General features: G+C 41.2%; 1 protein-coding gene across 4 annotated transcripts in view; it reads right to left on the bottom strand.

Annotated features, from left to right (window-relative positions):
- Positions 1–18,756, bottom strand: part of LOC114046351 (transcription factor Dp-1) — a 129,995-nt gene extending 111,239 nt beyond the window's left edge. For 2 of the 4 annotated variants that reach the window (XM_027866658.1, XM_027866661.1), the window contains exons 1-2: positions 18,673–18,756; positions 16,179–16,253 (exon numbers count right to left, since the gene is read on the bottom strand). In XM_027866658.1, the coding sequence (XP_027722459.1) occupies positions 16,179–16,190 (12 nt within the window). In that variant the 5' untranslated portion in view covers positions 16,191–16,253; positions 18,673–18,756. Of the gene's footprint in view, positions 1–16,178; positions 16,254–17,722; positions 17,742–18,390; positions 18,467–18,672 lie in introns of those variants that run through there. The other 2 variants (XM_027866659.1, XM_027866660.1) reach the window with 2 other exon arrangements.
- Positions 18,757–25,621: the final 6,865 nt, after the last annotated feature.

Below are 25,621 nucleotides of genomic sequence, written 5' to 3'. Positions count from 1 at the left end.
GAGCTTTCACCCTTCTCCACAGGGGACCTCCCATGCTTTATCTATATTCCATCAATCTGCCAAACATAAGCAGTTGCTACCTGGTAAAATACCAGATATTATTTCTGTCACTAAATAATTTAAGAAACAACAGCTGCATTGTGCTTTACAATATCCCCTAAAAAAGTTCTTAATATATGGTACATTCTTCTTATTCAGGGAACAGTTCCTAACATGTGCAGGCTTTTCTTAATTTAACTAAAATTTAGTCAAAGACACCTCAGGGATCCATGATTTTGCTGGTGTAAGTACCACCATTAAAGCAGATCACAATCCCTCTATACTTTAGTAGGTAATTATGAGTTTTTTGTGGCCAAAACATCTATCACTCTGTGACCACCAGGTGATAAGGCTCTCTAAACTTGGTCAAAAGCACACAGTGAGAAAACTTCACCAACACCTCAAGTTGCTTTCTTCTCAAATCTAAGCTGTCTGTGTGGTCAATTTAGCAGAACACCACAACCAAAAAATTATAATACAAGCTTATATGCAACATGAAGGATTTTAGATTGGATCAATGCTAGCATGACGTTCATTAACCTTACAGCAAATATGTCGGCTTGAATGTCATACAATCATTGGGTTAAATGTTAGACCTGAAGCAGGATGTTGCTAGCAGAGTAAGGAAAACTACACTCCCTTCCACTAATCAGCAGAGCAGGATGGGGAGAATCACTCTGATAAACTTCTAAGTGCTTTACCACAAAGGCCAAACGCATCAAACGACCTTGGGTTAGAGGAAAGTAAAATTTCCTGACAATAAGTATTCTTAAGACACTGGAACAGATTATTAGGAACTATGTATACTCTCCTGCTTCTGTCACTCATTAACTCCTCACCTATCAAACTAAGTGATCTCCAAGATTCCTTCCAGGTCAGAAATTCTAAGGCTCTTTCTCTGGGGTCTCTTTTGCAAGGTGAATTCTAACCTGTCTCAGAGAATTCATAGATGGCAGAAGGAGAGACACAACCAAGAGTCAGCAAATGCGGCAACAGAGACATGCCACCAGCCTACAAATCACAGGTTACAATCCAAGTCTAGTTGTTACCACCTCTCTACTAAATATTACCTACAACTCCTGAATGCGGCCAAAGCAAAATCTCTATGCACACCACAGGCTGCCAACAGCAAGGTTAGGAGATTCTACAAGCAACATAAGACACCAAGATGTAGCTCTGTATCTCAGAAGGAAATATTTTCAGAGATGTTACTACATGTTAATGGATGGGGAGATCAAAGCCACACAGAATAAGGAAGTTCATATGGCTTTCTCCTCTTCCTAATAATATACCATTGCCAATAGGCAAGTACACAGACAAGTAATGTCAAGTCCCTTTATAGTTATAGTAATCATGGTTAGGTTTCATGACAGCCCTTCCTAAGATATTATTTAAAATCTATTTTAAAAATTAAGATCAATTTTGCTTTCAGATTTTGTTTTTAATTTCACAACACATCTTGAGAAAGGTGTTACAAAACCAAGGTCAAAAATACCTGCTCTAATAGGTACACCAATGCATTAATAGTAGAGGTGTAAATTGGAAAGCAATTTGGAATTTCTTTAATTAAGTGACTAAATACCCGTACTCTTTTACAGACAGAATTCACTACTAGAGATATAACCCAAAGAAGTTTTGAGGGAAGAAGATACAATAAATATCAAAATGTTTGCAGCAGCACTTTTTGTGCTGGAAAGAAAGGAGAAGTCCATCATTTCAGGCATGGCTGAAAGGAGGAAGGCCATGTTGGGAATGAAGGTAACATAAAAACAAAAGACAGCAACAATGATTTATAAAAGCAGTGGTATTTCTATCTTGTCCCAGCCAGGGGATCTGCAGTCAGGAGAGCTGGGGGTATGCCCAGACTCAGATCTTATTTGCTCTATGACCCTGAATAGGACCCTCCATTTCTCTGGGCCTATTTCCTCATCAATAAAATGGAGTGTTTGGACTCAATAATTTTTAAAATTACTTCAGCAGCAGTATGATTCTTTTATTTTAATACATGGGTAAATAAATTTGCTTTTTAAAAATTTAGATTTACAAGTTCACAAATTCACAAGTATCAAATTACTGAGAATTTGTGATTGTTCATAATCTACTACTACAACTACTACAATGAGGACAACTACTGGTGTCAAGAGCAGAGTCTAAATCAAATACAAGCTTTCCTGAGCTAGGGCCTATAGGAAGAAAAGAACTTGGAGTAACTTGGAGAAAGGTTTTGTTTTTTTTTTTTCCCAGATGTGAGAGGGCATTAATACCCTTAAGTGTAGGGATTACTGCTTTCTAAAATATCTTTATCACGTGGGTTGCTCTTTACATAGCAAACTGGACTTATCCCTTTTAGACTTATTAGAGCCAGAAAGGAACACAGAAACCTTCTAATCCAACCATCTTATTTTACAGAAGGAAACTGAGACCTGAGTGACCTGGGTCAAACCCAGGTCCTCTGACTCTAAATCCACTAATTTTTTTCACTAACAAGGCAGATTTATCATTTCAAACCTTCTCCTTGAGACCTCAGGATAGTCATACATAACATAGACGGACACAAGTTTTCATTACTCATATATGAGAATTGGATCTATAGGCAATTATAGGATTAATTTTTGTCAATAGAGGGTTGAAAAAGAAGTTGATCCTTTTAACAGATAAGGTACACAACATACAGAATCACACAAATAGTAGTATAGTATTTGATAAATGCAAAGACTGCATTTATTGGGAGAAGGATTCACATCTGACAAAAACTGCTGGGAAAACTGGACAGCAGACTGACTGAAATTAGGTTTAGATCAACACCTCCAACCATATACCAAAATAAGCTCCAAATGTATACATGACTTTGATATTTTTAAAAAATCATAAGCAAATTATTTTTCTAACCTAGGTGAAGAATGAATGACTAAATAAGTGATAGGATTGTAAAAGACAAAATGGCCAATTCTGATTACATAAAATTAAAGAGTTTCTGCACATACAAATCTAATGTAGTAAAAATTAGAAGGGAAATAGTTAACTGAGAAAAATATTTTCAATGATTTTCTCTGATAAAAGTCTCATTTCCAACTAAGAAACTGATTTTAATATTTAGACTAAGAGCCATTTCCCAAAAGATAAATAGTCAAAGGATAAGAAGAGGTAGTTTTCAAAGGAAGAAATCCAAGTTATTAACAACCATATTAAAAAAACCCTAAATCATTAATTATTAGAGAAATGAGAGTCAAAGCTAATTGAATATTCTACTTCGTACCTGGCAAAGTGACAAAAGAAGAAAATAACAAATGTTGGAGGGGCTATAGAAGAACAGGTAAACTGATACACTGTTGGAAGAGTTATGAACAGATCTAGCTATTCTCAAAAACAATTTGGGATAGTGCTCAGAAAGTTACCAAAGTATGCATACCCTTTGACCCAGTTGTTATCTACTATTACTACTACTACTACTACTTCTACTATGACTACTACTACTACTACTACTACTACTATTGCAACTAGATTTATATCCCAAAGAGATCAAAGAAAAAGGGGAAAAAATTCCTCTATTGAATAATGGCTAAACAAATTGTGGCATACCAGTATAATGGAATATTATTATGCCAAAAGATATAATTAAATAGGCATTTTCAGAGGAAGCTGAGAAGACCCTGATGAACTCATGCAGAGCAAGGTGAGTAGAACTAGAGGAACAATTTATATAACAATATGACAGCAAAAAATAACTTTGAAAGCCTTTTAAATCTGATAAGCCACAAGTCCAAAAGAATTACAAACAAACATGACACTCACCTCCTGACCGAGGGGTGATGAACTTAAATGCAGAAAGAGACATACATTTTCAGACATGGCTAATGTGGGAATTTGTTTTGCTGGACTATGTAAATACAAACAGAGGGTGGCACAATGGACTGAGAACCGGACTGCAGTCAGGAAGACTTGAAATGAAATCCAGCCTGAGTTACTTATTAGCTGTGTGATCCTATGCAAGTGATTTAACCTCTGGTTTGACTCAGTTTCCTCAGTTGTAAAATAGGGATAATAATAGCATCTACCTCCCAGGATTGTTGTGAGGATGAATCAAAATTATATCTGTAAAGTGCTTAGCACAATACCTGGTATATAGTAGTAGGCACTACATAAATACTAGTTATTATGATTAATTTAATGGGAGAGGTTACTGGGAGGGGCAGATTAATTTTTAAAACACTTGTCTAAAAAATAAAATGAAGGAATTTGGACTTTTTTAAAAAAATTATCAATAATGGGTTTGTATTTTATTTCAAAATTCTTTAACTCTTTTCCAGATTTACCTTCTAATTATGCTTTGCTTAAATTCTTATTAAAATGAGTTTATATTCTTCCTGGATACACTGGTAAATAGAGAAAGAGCAAGCCAGTACTATGCTAAAGACAAAAAGAAGCCAACCTTCATTTCAACAAACATGCATTAAGCACTGAGCATATACAATGTACCATGCTAGGTAGGCACTGAAGATATAAAGGTGAAAATCTAATACATTTCCTGCCCCTCTCAAGAAAGTTACACCACGGGAGAGTGGGAAAGATGGGGGAAAAAACTACACAGAAATAAAAAAACAAGTTACAGTGAGATCAGTAGAAAGGGCCATTGGATCATTAAGACCTAGAGCTAGGTCTAAACTTTCACTGGACAGATGAGAAAACTGAGGCTCAGGGAGACTGAGTGATCTGGCCAAGGTCATGCAGGCCATAATCACCAGAGATAGGCTCTAACAGGTTCTTCTGACTCCAGAGAAAGTATTAAGGAGAGGTCAGATCAAGAGCAGAGAGACTAAGGAGAAAGCAGTCACCTAACTGGGAACTCAGGGGGTTTAATGAAGAAAGTGATACCTGAGCTGGGCCATGCAGGAAAGAAGGGATTTCAACAAGCTGAGAAGTGAAAGAATCCCTTCCAGCCATGGGGAGTGGCATACACAAATATACAGAGGTCAGGAGGAGATCAGGAAACAGCTGGACATCTGGTTTAGAGGAATAGAAAATATGTGAAGGAGGTTAGTACGGAATAAGGCTATAAAGGTGGAATGGCATCATATCATTGAGGGCTTTGAATGCCAAAGGAAGCAGCTTACACTTCAACAAAAGACAATGTGATAGGACTAAAGCTTTTTGAACAAAGGAGTTACATGACAAGACTTGTCAGGAAGATTAGTTTGGATTAAATTTAGGTTGTGTCTGATAATCAAAAGTTGATTATACAGGAAAAATCCCATTTTTTGCAAAAACAGATCAGGGTAACCAGGGCATTCTGAAAAACAGAAGTTGACAATTGATAACAAGAACATAGGGGGAAAGACAGTAAGAAGCCTGAAGATGCTTAAATTTCTCTGAAAGAAATCTGATCACCTAGGAAGGGGAGAAAAACACCTGTCATACCAGGCGAGGAAAGGAAAGAAATAGGAGCCACACCCAAAGAAAAAACTAGTAGGTAAACAGAATGGAGTCTTTGGGGAAGGATCTAACAGTCTGATGTGTTTTCAACATTTAGGGATGGACCATTCTCAGTTTCTCAACTTGAAAATATCATACTTTTCCTACTCTTCTTTTTTTAACTAAACCTGTTTTCATCAATGTGGTAAATTCCTCATGAGGAACTTCCTTACCACGGTACCTCCACATTGCTGATAATCTCACTAACAACTAAGAATCCCACTTCAGCAGCTCCTTTACTTACTTCTGTGACAGATGCTCTGATTTCAACATCTCCTGGTACCACTAAAGCTTTGGTGATGTGAGTATCTCTCTCTTTTATTTCCTGCGCTGAGACCATGAGCTTTTGACTTGCAAACTTTACTTAATTCTTCCCTTTAACATACACAAACCAAAAACTAATTTTGGAGAGTCTTTTAATAGCTATGAGGAAAAAAATTTAAATCTATTCCCCCATCCCCTCCCCATTAAAGATTTGCACAGTCGTCTAAAGATTACCAAAAATAAGGCAAAGGGGACCCTCCTCTCATAGTGGCACAAATGTCCAATTCATAAGGTTAAAAACCTCCCCACATCCCAGGAAAAGTCTCACATGATATTGCCATCTTTGTTCAAAAGTGATTTGACACAACTCTTTTGTTGATCTAGTCTAATTTGCTTTCTCCTCAGGACTCCACAGTTTCCAAGGAAAAGCCACCAGCACCAATGGGTGAATAAGCACACCAAAGAATTATCCAGGATGCTAACACATTACATTGAGCTTACGTTTACAAAATTTCCTCTGAAGTACACTAAAAAGATCTTTTTTTTTTTAACATCTGTTGACTATTATATACAACCATGTATTCCCCTTGCATGGCATACTGGATTTGACTGAACTCAGATCTTCCTAAGAATGCCCACACTTTCTAGCTGTTCACGCTTCACGACCTGCATGATCATGCTTTACAACTTCTGCCTGTATCTGTGTGTAGCTCTCATGCCTTGGCCTAGCTGCTCAAATTCCACTACTTCCAACCATTTATAAAGAACCTCCTCAGGACAGCGAGGAGACAACTTCCAGACACAAACTCTAGACACAGTCTTTGATTTCCAAGAACCTCCAAGTTCCCTCCCCTTTGAGGAGTGATCAGTCCACTGCTGCCATAATGCCACATCCCCCCAGGGCCTGAGGAATTGGCTTACATCTAGCTCAGATCTCCTCTGGCAGCTCACCTGCTTTCTGTGTCAATCACTGTGATTTCAGCTGAATCTACAGGTATCACTGAAATTCTTAAGGTTTGGCTCTCCCTATACATGCTCCCAATTTCTCTCATTGCTACCATGATTTTTGTTCCTAGGCTCACTACTGTCCTCTGGCCATAGGAAATGTCAACATTTTGACAGGCCAACTACCTCCTTCTCCTTTCATTTTCTACCTTCATCATGGCCTGCCCAGGATAAACCCATCACCAGGAAACTACATTGTAAAGCTTGCTTTAGCTTTGCTAGTCCCACCTCATCAATACCTTCAGTTGCTTTGGTGTCTCTAATTGCAGGGCAAAAGGGCAGAGCAAAAAACTCCTCCCATAGTCTCCAATTACAGAAGGCTCAAAATCCCAGCCATCTCTCTTCATTTGCCACCAGCTACTCTGTTTGGTTTCAATATCATCATCATCTTCCTCATGCCCTTGTGCCAGGTACCCTTTGGCACTTCTATCCCCCTTTTCAGCTTCCTTTTGTGAGCTGTCTTCCCCCATTAGACTGTAAGCTCCTTGAGGACAAGGACTGTCTTTTCTTATTTGTATCCCCAGTACTTTGGACTATCTATCCATCCTAATCTTCTCTCTTCTTCCGGTTTCCGTAATAGCTCTCTCCTGGTTTTCCTAGGTGTCTGGTCCCTCTCATCCATTAAATGTAGGTTACCTCCCAAGGTTCTACTGGAACCTTCTTCTGTTCTCATTTTCTGCCACCTGTCTTGGTGTATTCTTCAGCTCTTGAGGGTTCATGGGTTCATTTATCATCTCTATATAGACGACTCCCAAACTATATAGTCAGGACTCATCTGTCTCCAGAACTTAAAGGCAGTAGTGCCAACTTACTTACCAGTTACTTCAGTAACCTTGCCTGTTAACTCTCCCTTACTTCCTTTTCAAGTCTTGCCTAGCCAACGGCTCCAATCCATGCATGATCTGATCAGAAATCCCATCACCTCTTGTCCAATATTGTAATGGTCTCCTAACTGGTATCCAGTGTCTCCTCTTTCAAGTCCATCCTTCACACAGCTGCCAAACTAATGCTTCTAGGACACAGGTAGGACCATATCAATTCCCCATCTCAGAAAACTTGAGTGTCTCCTTGGACATAGTATAAATTCCTGAGACTAGTATTTAAAGCCTTTTGCAATCTGGCTTCCATCTATCAATCCAGCTTTATTTTGTATTACTTTCCTTTACACATTCTTTTTTCTAATTAAACTGACCTACTACCTATTCCTCAAATTCAACATGCCACCTCCTGTTTCCATGTCTCTACCTCTCTTCATCTGTGTCCCTTAGAATCCCTGGCTTCCTTCAAGGATCAGCTCAGGTCCCACTTTGGATGGGATGTCTTTCCTTATTCCCCTCACTTGTCAATGCTCTCTCCTTCATGAAATTGCTCTGTCTGTAATATACAAGCCCCTTAGGGGCAGGGACTATATCCATTTTTATTTTTGTCTTCAGTGCACAAATTAGAAAAACTTTTAGGCTCACCTCTTATCTGAATGATTCTCAGTGTTTTTAGTCACCCAAACTCTAGTTATGTGGGACAAGGTAGGGGGAGAATGAAAAGGAGAGGAGGGAGAGAGCTGTGAGAATTTCCAACATTATTGACAAATTGCTCTATGCCTTTTGAAACTTTTCTCTAACTTCTGTTGAGTTTTATCTTCTGTTACTTCTATCATTAACAGTCTAAATAAAATCATAATCAAATTATGTCTTGGTTAAGCAGAAAAGAAGTTTCATTACTTGCCGGACCACAACAGCTAGACTCAAGTACTTAGGGGAAGTACTTGATGGCTCTCCACAAAAATACCATGATAGTGACCCCCATGATGGCTCTCTGCATAAATACCATGATGGTAACCCCATGAATGCTCTCCAAATAGCATGATCGTGATCCCAAGATGGTGACCCCATGATGGCTCTCCGCATAAATACCATGATGGTGACCCCATGAATGCTCTCCAAATAGCATGATCATGATCCCAAGATGGCGACCCCATGATGGCTCTCCACATAAATACCATGATGGTGATCCCATGAATGCTCTCCAAATAGCATGATCGTGATCCCAAGATGGCAACCCCAGGATGGCTCTCCGCATAAATACCATGATGGTGACCCCATGAATGCTCTCCACATAAATACCATGATGGTGACCCCATGAATGCTCTCCAAATAGCATGATCGTGATCCCAAGACGGCGACCCCATGATGACTCTCCGCATAAATACCATGATGGTGACCCCATGAATGCTCTCCAAATAGCATGATCGTGATCCCAAGTCGGCGACCCCACGATGACTCTCCGCATAAATACCATGATGGTGACCCCATGAATGCTCTCCAAATAGCATGATTGTGATCCCAAGATGGTGACCCCCATGATGGCTCTCCACATAAATACCATGATGGTGACCCCATGAATGCTCTCCAAATAGGAGAGTTCTTAGTAGGGTTCTTAGAAACTAAAAGGAGTGCCCAGAGATCAGGTCTGGGATCCAACAGATTGTGATAACTCCTTGCAGTATTTCTCTACCATACGCTTTTTTTTTTTCTGTTGGCCTTTTTTTTTTTTAAATCCATGGGAAGGGAATTAAATTTGCAAAACTATCAAATGGAAAATTAGGATAACACACAATGAAAGTTTAAAACTTCAAAGGTCAAAATGTAACTGTCAAAAGTTTTGAGGTCCTGCAAAGTGTTGGGCATCAATCAAATTCAAAGCTGTAAGAATCCAGAGTCTCAGAATCAGTGTTGGAAGGGAAGTCAGTAGCCATCCAGTCTGACACATACCTGCACAGGAAGTTCCTCTACCACCTCCAACAAGGGATCATCCTACCTTCACTTAAAAGCCTATGGAGAGAGGGAACCTACTACCTACAGACAAGAGCAGGCCATTCTGCTTTCAGACAACCTCAACTGATAGGAAGTGTTTTCTTACATCAAGCCTCAATCTGTGTCTCTGTTATACCTACGATACTAGGGCCAAGCAGGACAAGTCCAACATCTCTTCAAATACCTGCAGGTAGCTATCTTGTCTAAAGCTTCCCACCTCTCCATTCCTCACCATCTTGGTTACTTTTCAGTGTTTCAACATTCTTCCGAAAACAAAGTGCCCTAAATACTAAACCTATTATTCCAGAGGTGACCTGACCAGAAGCTTTCTAGAGCATAAACTATTTTCAGTTAAGAAATCAAAAGCATACTGGCAGATAATTCAACAGATTTTCCAAATAAATTCAAAAATTTAATTAAAATGATGGTCAGCAAAAATATAATTTTGAAGCCCTAAAAACTAAAACTACTATAACCTAAAAACTCTTACCTATTCATGCTCTATATGACTATGATGGTAATGAGAAGATACAGCCCTTTAAACAAAAGTATCAAAATTATCTTCATATTTAATTGATGATTTTATTCAAGTATAAAAGCTGTATTTCACATTAGAAACATCTTACATTTGAAAGTCTCAATTAAATAAAAAACACATATATACATATTTCCCCAAGCAAATTTGGGATCACAGGGGAATTTCAAGAATCAGTAACATTTTAAGGCTATTACCAAAATTAGAACTTTATGAGTTGCAAGAGACCTTACAGGTCATTTAATACAACCTCCCAATCAATGATGGAATGTCTACGATATTCCTAACAAATAAACATCCAGTCTCTGCTTGATCACCTTCAGTAATAGGAAACTCACTACTGCTTTGTAAGTAAATACATTTTTATATATTATATATAATTATATTTAGATTTATATTATATATATATATATATATATTTATATATTTTTTTTAGGGCAGCTAAATGGTACAGTGGATAGAATGCTGGGCCTTCAGTCATGAAGACTCATCTTCCTGAATTCAAATCTGGCCTCAGGGGGCAGCTAGGTTACCCAGTGGATAGAGCAACGGCCCTGAAGTCAGGAGGACCTGAGTTCAAATGCGGCCTCAGACCAAATACTTGACACTTACTAGCTGTGTGACCCTGGCCAAGTCACTTAACCTTATTTGCCTCAATTTCTTCATCTGTAAAATGAGATGGAGAAGGAGATGGCAAACCATTCCAGTATCTTTGCCAAGAAAACCCCAGATGGGGCTAGGAAGAGTCAGACATTACTGAAACAACTGAACAACAACAATATATATATACATACATACACATTTTAAAAAATATATTCAGTAGTCTTCTATTTATACATACTTAGTCTCATCATATTATAATCCAAAAATTTCAGCTTGATGTTACATTTACTGTGCTGCTATCCAACTCTCAAATACTGCCATAAATGCCATTTGGGGATTTTCTTAGTCACACAGGATACAAAACTGTCCTCACAGAAACAGCTTTCACAATTATGGGGCAGTGACACTGAGCACAGAACAGCACCTCACATAGGCTATCATCACAATTGCTTAACTTCCTTACCTCCTAGAAAGAAACGTCACAAACCGGCAGGAGGTGGCCCAGGAAAGAAAAAGAGCTAATGCTTTCATTTCAAATCACTACCTTTTCACCATTTCTTGGCAAAAACATAAATGTTATAAAGCACTGAGGGAACATGTGCTTCACCTTTCATTTAAGATCCTTTGCATTCACCATTTCAAAAGCTCAAGCACGTAATCTTCCTGACATTTTGGAATCTATCACTAACAGTAAGGAAATAGATGCCTTCACAATAAAGACCATTAGACTCTAACCAGTTTATAACGGTAGTTACAATAGCATTTCTCTATCTGCTATGGGCAGGACAGGGCTTTCACTTTTGAAATCTCATAGCTGCCACAGACATCTTTCCTCATGGCAAACTACTATAGGAACCTTTGAACACATTAAATGGTGAACTATAGCCATAGAAGGTCCTTGGTATCTAAAAAACCTTTTTAAAAGTAATTTCAATCCTTAGAGTAGTCAACTACCTCTAATAATGACACAGGGAACAGCATAAATAAATGAAATTAAGACACATGTATAATTTAGGCAGATAGTTTACATACAGATGTATAATTTAACAAACTCATGGGATGACTGTGAGCAAAGACCAAGTCATCTATTCCATGCCTATTCTTGGTCTCTGAATTATGGTGCCTAGCTCTACTCCTTGGCACACTCTAGGCACTTAAAACATCTGCTGATCAGTTAATTTGAAATCTTCACCTCACCAAACAGCACGATATGTAAACAGAGCAGGCTGAGTTTGAGTCAGAGACCTGAGATTTATACTGTCTCTGACTCTTACTAGCCCGGTGACCCTGAGCAGCGCCTGCCTCAGTTTCCTTATCTGTAAAGTGTGAGGTCTGAAGACCCAACAGCCTCTGAAGCCCCTTTCAGCTCGAGATCTATGATCACCTAGGATGCTCCTGACCTCCAACTGGAGGTGCTGCTCAAAGCTCAGTCCCTGTGCCACTTCTCTTATTTTCTTTATATTCTTTGCCTTGGAGATCTCATGCCATCTCAGGTGACTTCAATTACTGCTTCTACACATGCAATGCCCAACACTATCCCCGATTATCCTGAGTTCTAGACCTGTGCATTTCCAATAGCCTGTTGGACATCTCTACTTGGATGTCCCACTAGCACCTCAAAATCATCCCTATGAACACTGAACTTGCCATCTTCCTCCCAAACCCAGTTCTTCTCTCTTTCCCCATTTCTATTAATAGCTGAACTATGTCCCCATTTACCCAGAATTCTCTTTAACTTCTTCCTGGAGCTGGAAGACTACATCTAATCAGTACGCAAATTCTATTGAATCCACACTATGGTCTGCATCCTTCACTTCTTTTAAATTCACACTATTATTTCTTCTCACCTGGACTGTTCTAATAGCCTCTTATTTGATCTTCCTTCCTCCAATCTCTACCCTACACTTATCCATCCATGTCACCCTCTGATGCCTACTGAAAAAACTAAACTCCTTAGGTTGGCATGCAAGTGACCTGATGTTCTGGCCTCAACTCATCCTTTCCAACCTCTCACATTACTCTGCTATACTCCAGGCAAGTGGACCATTAGCTGTTCCCCAAACATATCTCATGCTTATCGGTTCTTCCATGTTTTTGCGTGCATTATCCCCTACACCTGTAATGTCCTTTCTCACCCACATCCACCTATTAAAAGTCTGCCGATCTTGAGGACTAGTTCAAATGTCACCCATTAAGTAAGTCTTCTTTAAATTCCACAAACTAGGTACTACCTCTTCCTTACTGTAAGCCTTTTTAAAAAAATTTTTGTTGGTATTTTTTGTTTTTAAGTCATCTAAATTTCCCCCTATAAACACTTTTCCTCCTCATCCCCAACTCCCTTCCAACAAACCATAACTTATAACAAAAAAATTCCCCTTACATCTTATGGCACTTAGTACCTCTTACTCAGATTATAGCTGTACAAGGTAAAATGTGATAACTGCATATATAATGGTGCCTCAACCCACATTCTCGTACAATAATGTCACGAGTATGTTTAAACCAACTTCACTGGAACCTCACAAAATATCTCCATAATGTCATTTAACCAAATGCTAAAAACTCAAATCAAATGGTCAGCAACTCTCCAAGCTTAAGTTTAAGTCCGAGCAGAGTTTTCCTCCAGGCCTTCTATAACATCATTTGGCTTCCTGTGTTTTCATGGTGCTAATAACGACAAAAGGCAATAGTAATTTGTATATATTATCTTCCCTACTAGAATGTGAACTCCTTGAGAACCAAGACCTCATCAAATTCATCTTTCTATCCCTTGCAGTGCCTCATGTCTAGTACCTTACCCACAGCAGGTGCTCAGTAAGGGAAACTTCTTCTAGCACAGTTTTTTTTTTTTTAATGCATTTAATGGTGATGAAATGGATCTAAGCAAGAGAGTAGTGAAGAATATGGCAATTCTAGACTACAGTCCTAAAAAGCCACTACTCATTATTCTGCTGTTGTACTAAATGAACTGAATTGCACTGTATCTACAGCCTGAAAAAAGTTGGTTTTTTTTTTTAGTGATATGCATCTGAAGATAGTTCTTTACACATATCTGGAAAACACACACTATACAAAAAAAAAAAAAAACCACCTGTGTTCCCTCTATTGAGGCAACTTTAAAAATGCAGAGACGGGTAAAGAAGGCCGATGCCATGATGCCATAACTAGGATATTCACATTCCCAACTGAATTACACAGGTTAGGATTCCTTGCTGGGAATTTTTACTTTGTTCATAGGGATCATAGAATTTAGAGCTGAAAGCAACTTAAGAGACCAATTAGTCTGACACATTCATTTTCCAAATGAGGGAAGTTGAGGCCCAGAAACATAAAAATGACTTAAGGTCACACAGGTAAGCAGTGCATTGACCCACATCCAGTACTTCCCAATACACCACAGTGCCTCAGATATGAGAGAGCCGGGCACTGCCAAAACTTACGTGCCTCATCTGTACCTGAGACAGCAACTGGATAAAGAGAAGCTTTAGAAGAGAAGAATTTTAGAAAATGAGACTTTTTTTCCCTTTAACCAAAGAGGAAAGGAGCTTTTACGTAAAGATGGCTTTGATCAAGAGCCTTTTGTCTCTGAAAATTCCAAATGATTTACAACGTGAATTTGTTAGTTTAGTGTAGTTTATAACTGGCATCCTTGAAAGACTTTATCAAGGGTAAGAAAAGGAATAAATTAGTTAATACATATCTAGATCACACGGGATATTTCTTTGGTATCCTGCACATGTCTTATCCCAACTTGTATGTAAGTTTCTCAAGGTCAGGGAAATGTATATCTTTCAATATCCCACAATGCTCAGTCATGGTTCTGTGTACTCTGTAGGTAATCAAATATTTCTTTATTAAAGTACTTTTAATAAATCAAAATATTGGGGATAATTAAAAACTCTGCCACAAAGTATAACTATTTTGAATATTTTTACATTTGTTACGTTGCGGGGGAGAAAACTTATCCAATGACACAATGCAGGGGCACATAAGCTATATTATAACCAGCTTCAGACTGTGTTCTAACTGTATAAAGTCTTTGCCCAGACACCAACTATAACACCATGGACCATGTGTGATAAAAATATTTATGATGATGAAGTGATTAATGAAACAGCCATTTTTAGGACTGAAAATATATTCATGTGCCAAGTAGAGGGCAAAGTACCCACTATGGAGTCAGAGGACATTAGTGAAGTGTACTATCTATGTGACCTTGGACAAATCACTTACCGCCTCAGTTTCCTCATCTATAAAATGAGGACTGAACTAGATGACTATTTGGTCCCTTCTACTTCCAGATCTGTGATCCAATGATTTATGAGACCAAGTAGTAGGATAGAGAAACAATGTACAAAAATATGTTTCATGATAAAAATGGAATCGAGATAAACATCTGGCATCCTTTCTTCCATGAATATAAGATTCAATAAACACAATGCCTTTCACTTGCAGGGGCAAGTTAGGTGGAAAGAGTAGGATAGGAACAAGTCCCAGCTCATTAATCAAGGGAACTACTGAAGAAGGAAACTCCCTTCATTGATGCAGGTTGGCATTTTCTTGGAAACTGACAGTCATAAAAAGGTGTCTCAAACCCAGAGAGGTTGCCTGACTTACCCAGGACCACCCAGCCTATGTATGTCAGTGTCAGGACTTGAACCCAAGTCTTCCTGGCTCAAAGGCCAGCTCTCTATCCAAATTCATCCCTCAGGAGGAGAAAATAAGGTAAAAAAAATGAGAATATAACACTTTATACTATGTAAAACAGAGGAATTTTGGCTAGAGGATGGTGATGAACTTGGGAGGCAGTAAGATTTGGCTTCCAATCCCAAGTCCAATTCCTACTACCTATGTGACCATGTTAACCTCTCAGAGCCGACATACATAACTGTAAATTGGGGATATCAGTAGTACCTCAGAGGATTGTGGTGAGGATCAAACCTTAAAAATGCTATCTTACTAGCCTAATTTCTATTGATTAAAGTGTTTAATTTACTCAGTTTTGTATCAAACTAATAAAGCAGTCTTTCTAAAAATTTTCAACGATATTTACACTTGATATAAATCCCCCAAATTGTCAGTCATTACAGTTACCTGTCTCTTGCTGGAAAGAAAGAATTCCAATTAACAGATTTAACAGGGCCCAAAAATCTTAAGTCATAAAGTGAAAATAATGACATTTAAACACCACTTAAAGTTATCATTAAGAGTATATTAGAGCAATAAGCACAAATGCGGAAACATGCCTGTATGTAGTTGTCAAGATCCCTAAGACTCAGGCATGTTTTCCTCATGTTTTGAAAGTCTTAAAAACAAGCTGATGTAATTTACCTATTGTCAACCTAAAATAAGTTAACACGACCATATAAAATTAATCATCATTTTTTTACTTAAGACCAAAAAGCTAAGCATTAACATTATATTTATATTTAACATTAAGCAAATATACTTACATCTTTTGCCATGTTACCAGATCCTTGAAATCAATTCTTTAGATGTTCACTCTCCAGAGAAGAAACAATAATCTTCTAGTAAATAAAAGGGCAAAAGAAGACACAATTTAGTGAAAGATAATGGTCGGCAAAACATTGTATCTTAAGTCTAAACTGATACATTTCTCCCTGAAAAGTCAATGCACTCCCTCCAAAGCAAAATGCACTTTGGGATATCAGGAACCTCCTCCCCCTTCCCTATGCATACAAGTATTCAATCCTGAAAGGAATCTACAAAAGCAACTGGGCTACTTCTTTTAAAAATAATTTAGGGGACTAATGACATGTAACAGACAAATGTTAGCGTCTTATACAAACAGCATATACAAACTCTTATTCCCCTAAACTACTAACAATAAATACCTCAAGCTTACCCCACTCCAAACTACTGACACAGTGTAATAAATATAACCATTTCTACAGATATCCAGAACAAGATTATGATGCACATAAGACCCCTCCCAGGAGAGGATATGATGGATAAAAGTAAACCCTCTAACCCTTACCCATGCACATACATGCCAACCTATATCCCATACATATGCATCCAGAATGGGCTCAATCCATCTTTATACTGCCAGCACAAAAATGCACAAGATAGATATGTAATTCCTCTAGCCCCCTCTCCAAAAAAAAACAACACTGAAAGGTGGAAGGGAGGATTGGGGGGACATTGCCCCTATTCTAGTCACAGTTGCCAGCTCCACTGGCCCAGCCCTGAGCATGCTGTTAACTCTGACAGGTGTGTTTCTCCAAGGGAGCTCTAGGGTTAAAGTAACTGCTCCAGGCCACAAAGCAGGACCCAGTCCAGGATCCACTCCACAAGCTCCATGTCTATCTGGGATCTAGATCTTCCTGACCTGTCACTAGGCCTCGGGAACTGCAGCCCAAGGAGGGAGAGCTCCCCCCACCCCCCACCCCCAGCACCGGAACTCGGCAGTGAGCTCTCCACCCTACTGCGCTATTTCAGCACCCAGGCTGGTGGAGGGGCTGCCCCCAGCCCCCTACCCTCCCGGGGTGTCCCGCAGGGAGCTGGCTGGAGCAGGCCGGAGCAGCTCCAGGCCGTTGGGGCTCAGGGAGCTGGTGGCGCGTCCCAGGCCCCATGGACAGACACAAGCAGCAGCTGCAGCTGCAGCTCAGCCGCCCGCCCGCCCGCCTGCCCGGCCTCGCCGGCCTGTGCCTCCCCCCCTCCCCAGCCCTCCTCTCCAGACCCGGGCACCACCCTGGCAACAGGCGCCATCCTGACCCTCCCCCGTCGGACCCCGCTCCCCAAAGGAGGCACAGCGATGCTGATGGGGTGATGGGGGGGGCTGGAAAGCGGCCTACCACCCCGCCACCAGCTGGGGATTCCCCCCCACCTTCCTACGTCCCATCCCAGGGACCCTTCCCCTTCTGCAAAGGCAGAAAAAAGGGGTGAGCACCCCAGAACCTCGGGCCACGCTGGCCCCTTCTCGTCTTCCCCCTCCTCCCTGGAACCCCACATCTCAAGCCGGGGGTCAATTCACCTGAAGGCGTCTTCCTCCCCTCCGTGCCCTCCCCCCCAAGCCAGGCCAGGAGCGCAGCGGAGCCCCGGAGCCCACCACCAACAGCAGCGGCTACAATGAAGAGGAGCAGCAGCGTGGGGTGGGGGGGTGGGGGGTATGAGGATGGGAAAGGGGGGGAAGGCAAGGTTTACCCACTGCACATGTGCAACACATACACACACACACACACACACACACACACACACACACACACACAGCACCAGGAAAAGAGACCCGAGGAGACACCAAGCTGTGTGCACGGCGCCCACACACAGGCGAGGCAAGGCGGGGGGCAGGGCAGAGGGGGGCCCGCCCAGGGGACCAGACCGGCCGCACGGGTTCCCCATCCCCCGCGGCTGGCCCTGCTGGCCAGCCTCCGCTCCCTGACCGCCCCCCCCATCCCCGGCCGGCACTAACTCTCCAACTAACCCCCCACACATTCAAGTCTCCAGCTGACCTCCACCATCCCCCAGCTCCATCCTTCCCGGGCTCCAGAAGGACCCCCCGCCATCCTTCCGCATGTGGCTCCAAACCTAGCTGCATCCTTGCACCCCAACCCCCATCCCAGGCTGCAAGCCCCCCCCATCAAGGGCCCCGCGTGGACGTGCACAAGCGCCCCCAGCCCGCGAGGCCGGCTCCGTGCCCCACACCTGGCTCGCCCGGGTCCTGGCGCCCGCGCCGCGGGGGGGAAGGCGGGTTGGAGGTGGGGGGAAGGTGGAGATGGGGAGCGGGGCAGCTCGCGGCCCCGCCGCTGCAGCCCCCGCGCACCCAAGCAGGGGAGAGATCACGGGGGAGGGGAGTAGATCCCGGCAGCTCGGGGGCCGGACTCGCTTTCCCCCGATCCCCCCCTCCCCCCCCAACTTCACTCCCACTCCTCCCCACAATATTGGGAGAGTTGGCCAAAGGGGGGATAAAAAAAAATTGAAACTTACACTTTGTACTGGGAGCGTCAAGCCGGCGTGACGTGCCGGCAACGCGGTGACGTGCGGCCACGAGCGGCCCCATAGAGACTGGCCCAAAGTGTCAGTTTCACCCCCGCGCGCTCCGCCTCGGGGAGCCGGGCGCGCCTGCGCGGCTTTTTCGCGCCTTTGGCTCGCTCCCTCCCTCGCTCCCGCCAGTTCTGCTCCGCCCCCGCGCTGGGCTCCCGCGGAGGACTCGGTGTGCGTGCTTGCATGTGTTGGTGTGTCTGAGTCTGCCTGGGAGAGAGCCGAGAGCGCGGGAAGCGCGCGGCGCGAAAACGTCAAAGTGGGAAAATTGAGCCCGCCCGTGTGTCCTACCAGGTGGTGTGCTTAGGAAAAAAGAAGAAAAAAGGAAAAAAAAAGGCCAGATTGAGCTCCGGCTCAGCAGGGTGCCCCGACGGACGTCCCCGCCACCTGCGTGCAGAGAGCCGCAGAGCGTGCCCCGCGGCCTGCTCCCACGCCTGTCCCCCACGGCCTGCGCGCCACCTCCATTCCAAACAATTCCATGCATCCCCAAGTGCCCGCCTTTGCTGGCCGCAATGAGGTCATCCGGAAAGGAGGTGCGAGGAGAGCTGCAGGCCGTGCCACTGGATCTGATGGCCACTTAGAGCTCACTGGCTAGCAGGGCCAACCCGCCCAGTTGTACCCTCATCCCTTAGTGCCACCGGATTGAGTCACAGCCATGTGCTCACCTCTGAAAAGGACCAGTGGGAGGGTTGGATGGGGGAGGGGTGTGCGAGAAACTGGGCTGGATTGCAGAGTCCAGTTCCAGATGGGGCAGCAGTTGTCATAACAGCGTGATCTAACCTTCCTCCCTTGCCCCAATAAAATGGGGATAAAAAAAAATCACCTGCCCCTCACAGGTATTGTGATGCATAATTAATGTTTGCAAAATACTTTGAGGTTCCTAGACCAAAGGCGCTGGGTATATGCAACATATCATTACTACATTACACTCCCACTTAACCAGTATGATTTCACAATTTGACCATTTTATGCTGATTACACCCACCTCTGTTTCCCTACTAGTAATGCACTGACCCCTTCCTCAAATTTCTGGACGCTTATCTTGGGCAAATTAACCAACTCAATATACTCTTAGAAGACAAGGCATAACAAAAATATTTTTTCTCTGTTTATTCAGTACACTGGTTAGTTAGTTGCCTAATAGGATAAAGTAATACTTTTCCTTGGCAATGTTAGTCTGTGCCCATGATCCCTTCCCCTCCCATCCATTTCCTCCTGGACCCTTATCAATACTTTATTAATTCTCTCTCTTTCATTCAATTTCAAACTCTTCTGTTTTGACTCCTTTTCTTACTTAACAACCATGTTCAGTTGTCCCAAAACCTCAAAAACAAAAGAACACCTTCATTCCTTACCCTATTGTCTCCTCAAAATAACTATTTCTTTTCTTCTTTTAGAAAGAATATAATTTGGCTTCTCTCCCCACCACTCTACTGAAACCTCTCTCTCCAAGGCCACTAATAACCAACAAACAGCCAAACCCAATGACCTTTTCTCATTCCTCATCCTCCTTAACCTCTCTTTCAATAGGTGACACAGTTGACCTGTTGACCACTGGCTCCTATTGTATTGACTCTGTATTGACATTGGTCTCTCTCGGTTCTTCTGCCTCATCTGCTCCTCATCTTTCACCTTTTCTGATTATAATAACTCATATTTACTTACACGAATAAGTGCCTTCTTTACAGCAACCCCATCATATAGGTAGGTGGCAAATATTACATTAAGGATAACCCAGGGATTCCATTGCTAGGCATGAACACCAAGGAAGGTCATTGACAAAAAAACGAAAAGCTACATGCACACATCAAAATATTTATAACAGTGTTTTTCCTTTGCAACAAAAAACTGGAAACAAAGTAGATGCCCTTTAGTTGGGAAATGACTAGTCAAATTGTGGTATATGAATGCAATGGCATGTTACTCTGCTGATACATGATGAATACAGACAAGCATGAAGAGACTTCGATGGACTGGTGCAAAGTGAAGACTTCAGAGCCAGAAAAAAATATATACATAATGACTGCAATAATATAAGTGAAAGAACAACCACAAATTAATCAAAACTGACTCCAAAGAAGAGATTAAAAAACAAAAAAGGATACTTCCCTCACCACACATTCCTTTGCAGAAGTTGGGATACATAGATGTGGAACATTGATGTAACATCAGATTTTTTTCATTGTGTTAATCAGTTTTGCAAGGTTTTTGTCTTTTCCCTTTAAAAAAAAATATGTGTTATAAGGGATAACTCTCTAGGGATAGTGGGATATAGGGACATGGGGGAAAGCCAGGTATTATAAAAGCATGAGATATTAATAAAAATCTATTTTTTTAAATAAATGGTCTTAAAGAATTACCTGAGGTACAGAAAGAGTCACATATTCACACAGCTAATAAATGTCAGGACCAGAACTTGAACCCAGATCTCCTGACTGCAAGTCTCCACTATGTCATATTATTAGTATTAATATTATTACTATTTTCTTCATCATCATCATTTTACACATGGACAGACTGAAGTTCAAGAAAGTTAACTGCCTCACCCACGCTCTTGTCTAGCTTTAAATCGATGTTCTTATCCTCCTCAAGGAGCATCTTCAGCCTTCTTTCTCCCTTGGCAAACTCATTCACTCCCACGGCTTCCTTTGTCACCTCTATTTGGATGAGTCCCGAATCTGCATCACCAGACCTAACCAAGCTCCAGTCCCAAATTTCAGACCACCGGCAATGTCTCTACCTAAACGTCCAGCCAATAGCACACTCTAATCATTTCACATCTTTCCGCAAAAAACCTGAACCTCATACTAATCCACCAATTTCCCCACCAGTTGGATGTCAGTCACCCTGGTTTCCATATCTATTATTGCTCCTTCTCCCTCAGCCCCTACAATCTACCATTTTCATACTTCAGCATTACTTCTCCAAATTCTGCTCTCCTTTCAGCTAACATTGCCAGTACCTCATTCAGACTCTAATTACCTTTCACCTAAACTACTGAAATACTTTAAAAAAATTTTTTTTTCAATTAACAAGCATTTATTTTCTGTACCTCCACCTCCTGAGGAGAAAAAAAAAAAATCTTACATGACAGTACTACCTAAATTAATTTATTTAGTCCCATACAGTCAAATTGCCAAAGGATTACTTTGTAGAACAAGAAAAAATAATGATGAAATTTTATCTGGAGGAATGAGAGGTCAAGAATTTCACCTAGAAGATGAAATAAACTCAACTAACTTTCTTCTTTTGGTCTTCCTCTGCTCAGTTTTATCCAATACTTCACAACCAAAATAATATTCCTAATGTGTAGTTCTGATGACATCCCTCCTGTTCTCAAAACCTTTGAGGGCACCCCATTATTTACAAAATAATACAAACTCCTTAGCCTGATGCTTAAGGTCTTCTATAATTTAGCTCTATACCTTCCCAAGCTCGTTCTGTGATATAACCCTTTTCATAAACAACCTTCCAGCCAAAATGAACTAGTGATCATGATTCTATAGTTCACTATATTGTTTCCCTATATGGAGTAGGTACTGCCCACATCTCTCTCTACCTATTGAAATCCTTCTCTTCCTTTAATGTGTATTTCAAGTGACACCTCCTCCATGACCCTTATCCCACAAGGTAGAAGTAATTCCTCCAAACAAAGCAAATGCCATCAATTGGGGAATGACTCTAGTGATACATGAATGTAACAAATGGAATAGTTACAGAAAAGACTGATAAGATTCATATGAACTGATGTATAGAGAAGTAAGCACAACCAAGGAAACAATAAACATGTTAACAGCAACATAAATGAAAGAACCAGACAGCTAGGTGGCACACTGGATAAAGCACTGGGCCTGGAGTCAGGAAAATGTCTTCTTGAGTTCAAATTTGGCCTCAGATACTTACTAACTGTGTGACCCTGAGCAAGTCACTTAACCCTGTATGCCTCAGTTTCCTCATCTATAAAACGAACTAGAAAAGGAAATGGCAAACCACTTCAGCCTCTTTGCCAAGAAAACATCAAATGGGATCAGGAAGAGTCGATATGAATGAACAAAATGAAAGGTCAGCCAATAAGCATTTTTTAAACACTATGTTCCAGGACCTGGGGATTCAAAAAAAGCAAAAAACAGTCCTTGTCCCTAAAGATGGTCAAGCAATAAACATTTATTAAGCACCAACAAGTGCCAAAGTCTGTGCTAAGTGCTGGGATTAAAAATAACAAAGACAGTCTCTACCCTCAAGGATTTTACAATCTAATGGGAGAAGGCATCCATGAAAGAAAACTGAAAAGCAGGATGGGAGGAAGGGTGGGAAAGAAGGTTTGACTGGTGGATTCAAGAAGCCAAGGAGTGAAGCTGGTAGGAAATGGAAAGTAAAATGGAAACTTTGGGAAGAGGAGTTCTTTACTCCACCCTCCTGCTCTCCAATCAGAGAAACAGAGAATACTGAAGGTACTTGAAAAGGTGTGAATACCAAAACTGATGTAATTTCCTAGGATGGTGAGTTTACTGGTGAAGAGGTTTCCTGGGATCATGATGACAGGCAAACAAATACAAACAAACAAGCTATATACAAGATAACTAGGAAATAATCAATAGAGAGTAGGCACTAGAATTAAGAAGGGTTGGGAAAGCCTTCCTGTAGAAGGTGGGATTTTATTTGGGACTTAAAGGAAACCTATAGGAGCAGAGGAGAGAGGAGCATTCCAGGCGTGGGAGTCAACCAGAGAAAATGTCTGGAAGCCAAGTGATGGAAAATCTTATTTGGGGAACAGCAAGGAACAGCATCACTGAAGAATACCTAGTGGGGTGTAATGTGTAAGAAGACTAGAAAAGTAATTGGGAAGTGTTAAATTATATAGAGCTTTGAACTCCAGAAAATTTTGTATTTGATCTTGGAGGCAATAGGAAGCTACTGGAGTTTAGGGGATGATATGGTTGGACCTTCGCTTTAGAAAAATCATTTTACTGACTGAAAGGAGAATGAATCAGAGTGGGGAGGGACTTGAGGCAGGTAGACCCACCAGTGGGCTATTGCAATAATCCAGGCTTGAGGTGATGAGCGCTTGCACTAGAGTGGTGGCGATGTCAGAGGAAAGAAGGGAGCAAATTCAAGATGTTGCAAAGGTGAAATCAGCAAACCTTGCATGTGGGGCATGAGAGACAGTGAGGAGTCCAGGTTGATGCCTTAGGACTGGGAGAATAGTGGTGTCCTTTACAGTAATAGGGATCACAAATCAAAAATAAATGCTGCAAAATTACAAAGAACAAACTGACCTCCAGAATAAGAGATACTCCTTTGCAAAGGTGTAGGGGTCCGCAAGTGTGGATCTTTGCACATTGTGAGATTTTATTTTTCAATATATTGTTTGGTTTTACTGATTTTTTTTCCTCTTCTTTTTCTATTTCCTTTTTTTTCTTTTTAAAAAGAGTTCTTTGTTATGTAGTTTGGCTTCCTCGAAGTGAAAGGACATAGGAAGCTATGTAAAAACTAAAGATAGCAATAAAAATTATTATCAAATTTCTAATGTCATTCTCTTCTCACCTGGGCACTTATATCTAAGGATTATAGTTATTTGTGCACATGTCATATCCCTCCTAATAAATTGTACACACCTGTAGGGCACAGGCTAAATTGTTTCTCATCTTTTTGTTCCCCAAAAGATGTCTTCCATATAAGAGTGCACGTTCAATGTGTATAAAGGTTTATTTACTGAACCGAATGATGACAATGGATAAAAGTCATGGGGAAGAAAATTCTTTAAGCAGCCAATTAAAATTCAGTACTTAAACATTGGGATCTCTTTTTCTGCCCAGAGTTTATGTTCTCAAGAATATTTTTGGCTTCTTCTTGCATATCAACTTTGTAAACTCTCTTGTTATTCAGTTGCGTCCAACTCTTTGCAACTCCATTTGGGGTTTTCTTAACAAAGATACTGGAGTGGTTTGCCATTTCCTTCTCCAGCTCATTTTACAGATGAGGAAACTGGGACAAACAGGGTTAAGTGACTCAGGGTCACACAGCTAATAGGTGTCTTGGGCCAGATCTGAACTCAGGAAGACAAACGAGTCTTCCTGACTCCAGGCCCAGTGCTCTATCCACTGCACCATCTAGCTGCCCCAGCTAGCGAAATTGCTCCTCATTTATTAAATCCTCATGTACTAGAACCATCTTGCCTATATTGTTGTTCATCCTTTGTTTTCAACGAGTACCAATGATATCATGGGGTGATGTCTTAACTTGTCCTTGAATTGGATAAAGTGAGGTAGAGTTACACAAAGTCATCGGCCTTACTCTCTTCCAGAGTCATTGAAGTCCAATGGCAAGACAAAGGTAAAAACAACTTGGGTCAGCTAGGTGGCGCAGTGGATAGAGCACCAGCCCTGAAGTCAGGAGGACCTAAGTTCAAATCCGACCTCAGTCACTAGCTGTGGATTCAAATTAACTTTTGTTTGCTTTGTCATTTGCGGGGGGGGGGGGTGAACTCCAAACTCTATATCCAAGGTATGACCCTTTTTCCACCAAATATCAATGAATATATCAATTCCATCAAATATACAATGAATACACATAGCAAGTAGCAAAGAAACCCATTTATCCAAATCAGTAACAAAACAGAGAAGTTATACACATGAGAGTATATACCAGACAACAAAATGAAGGAGCTCTCCCATTGGGATTAAGGTAATCAGCTCAACAAAGAGTGTCCTGGATTTCACACAAGGGAAAACTCCCTGAAGTTTCTAGAGTGGAAATCTGGGAATAGAGACATGATGGAAACTGCCTTCTCCTCTCACATCTTCCCAGAGTCTTTTTCTTCAGAAACCTGAAATGTGGTTGTCATCTTTTATAGTCTGTTTCCAAGTTGACTGGACTCTCTTGACCCATCCCAAAG

The sequence above is a fragment of the Vombatus ursinus genome, unplaced genomic scaffold, assembly GCF_900497805.2.
Source record: "Vombatus ursinus unplaced genomic scaffold, bare-nosed wombat genome assembly UNPS02014781.1, whole genome shotgun sequence".
Classification (NCBI taxonomy): domain Eukaryota; kingdom Metazoa; phylum Chordata; class Mammalia; order Diprotodontia; family Vombatidae; genus Vombatus; species Vombatus ursinus.
The sequence above is the reverse complement of the archived record's forward strand: the minus strand, read 5'-3'. Positions and strand labels throughout refer to the sequence as shown.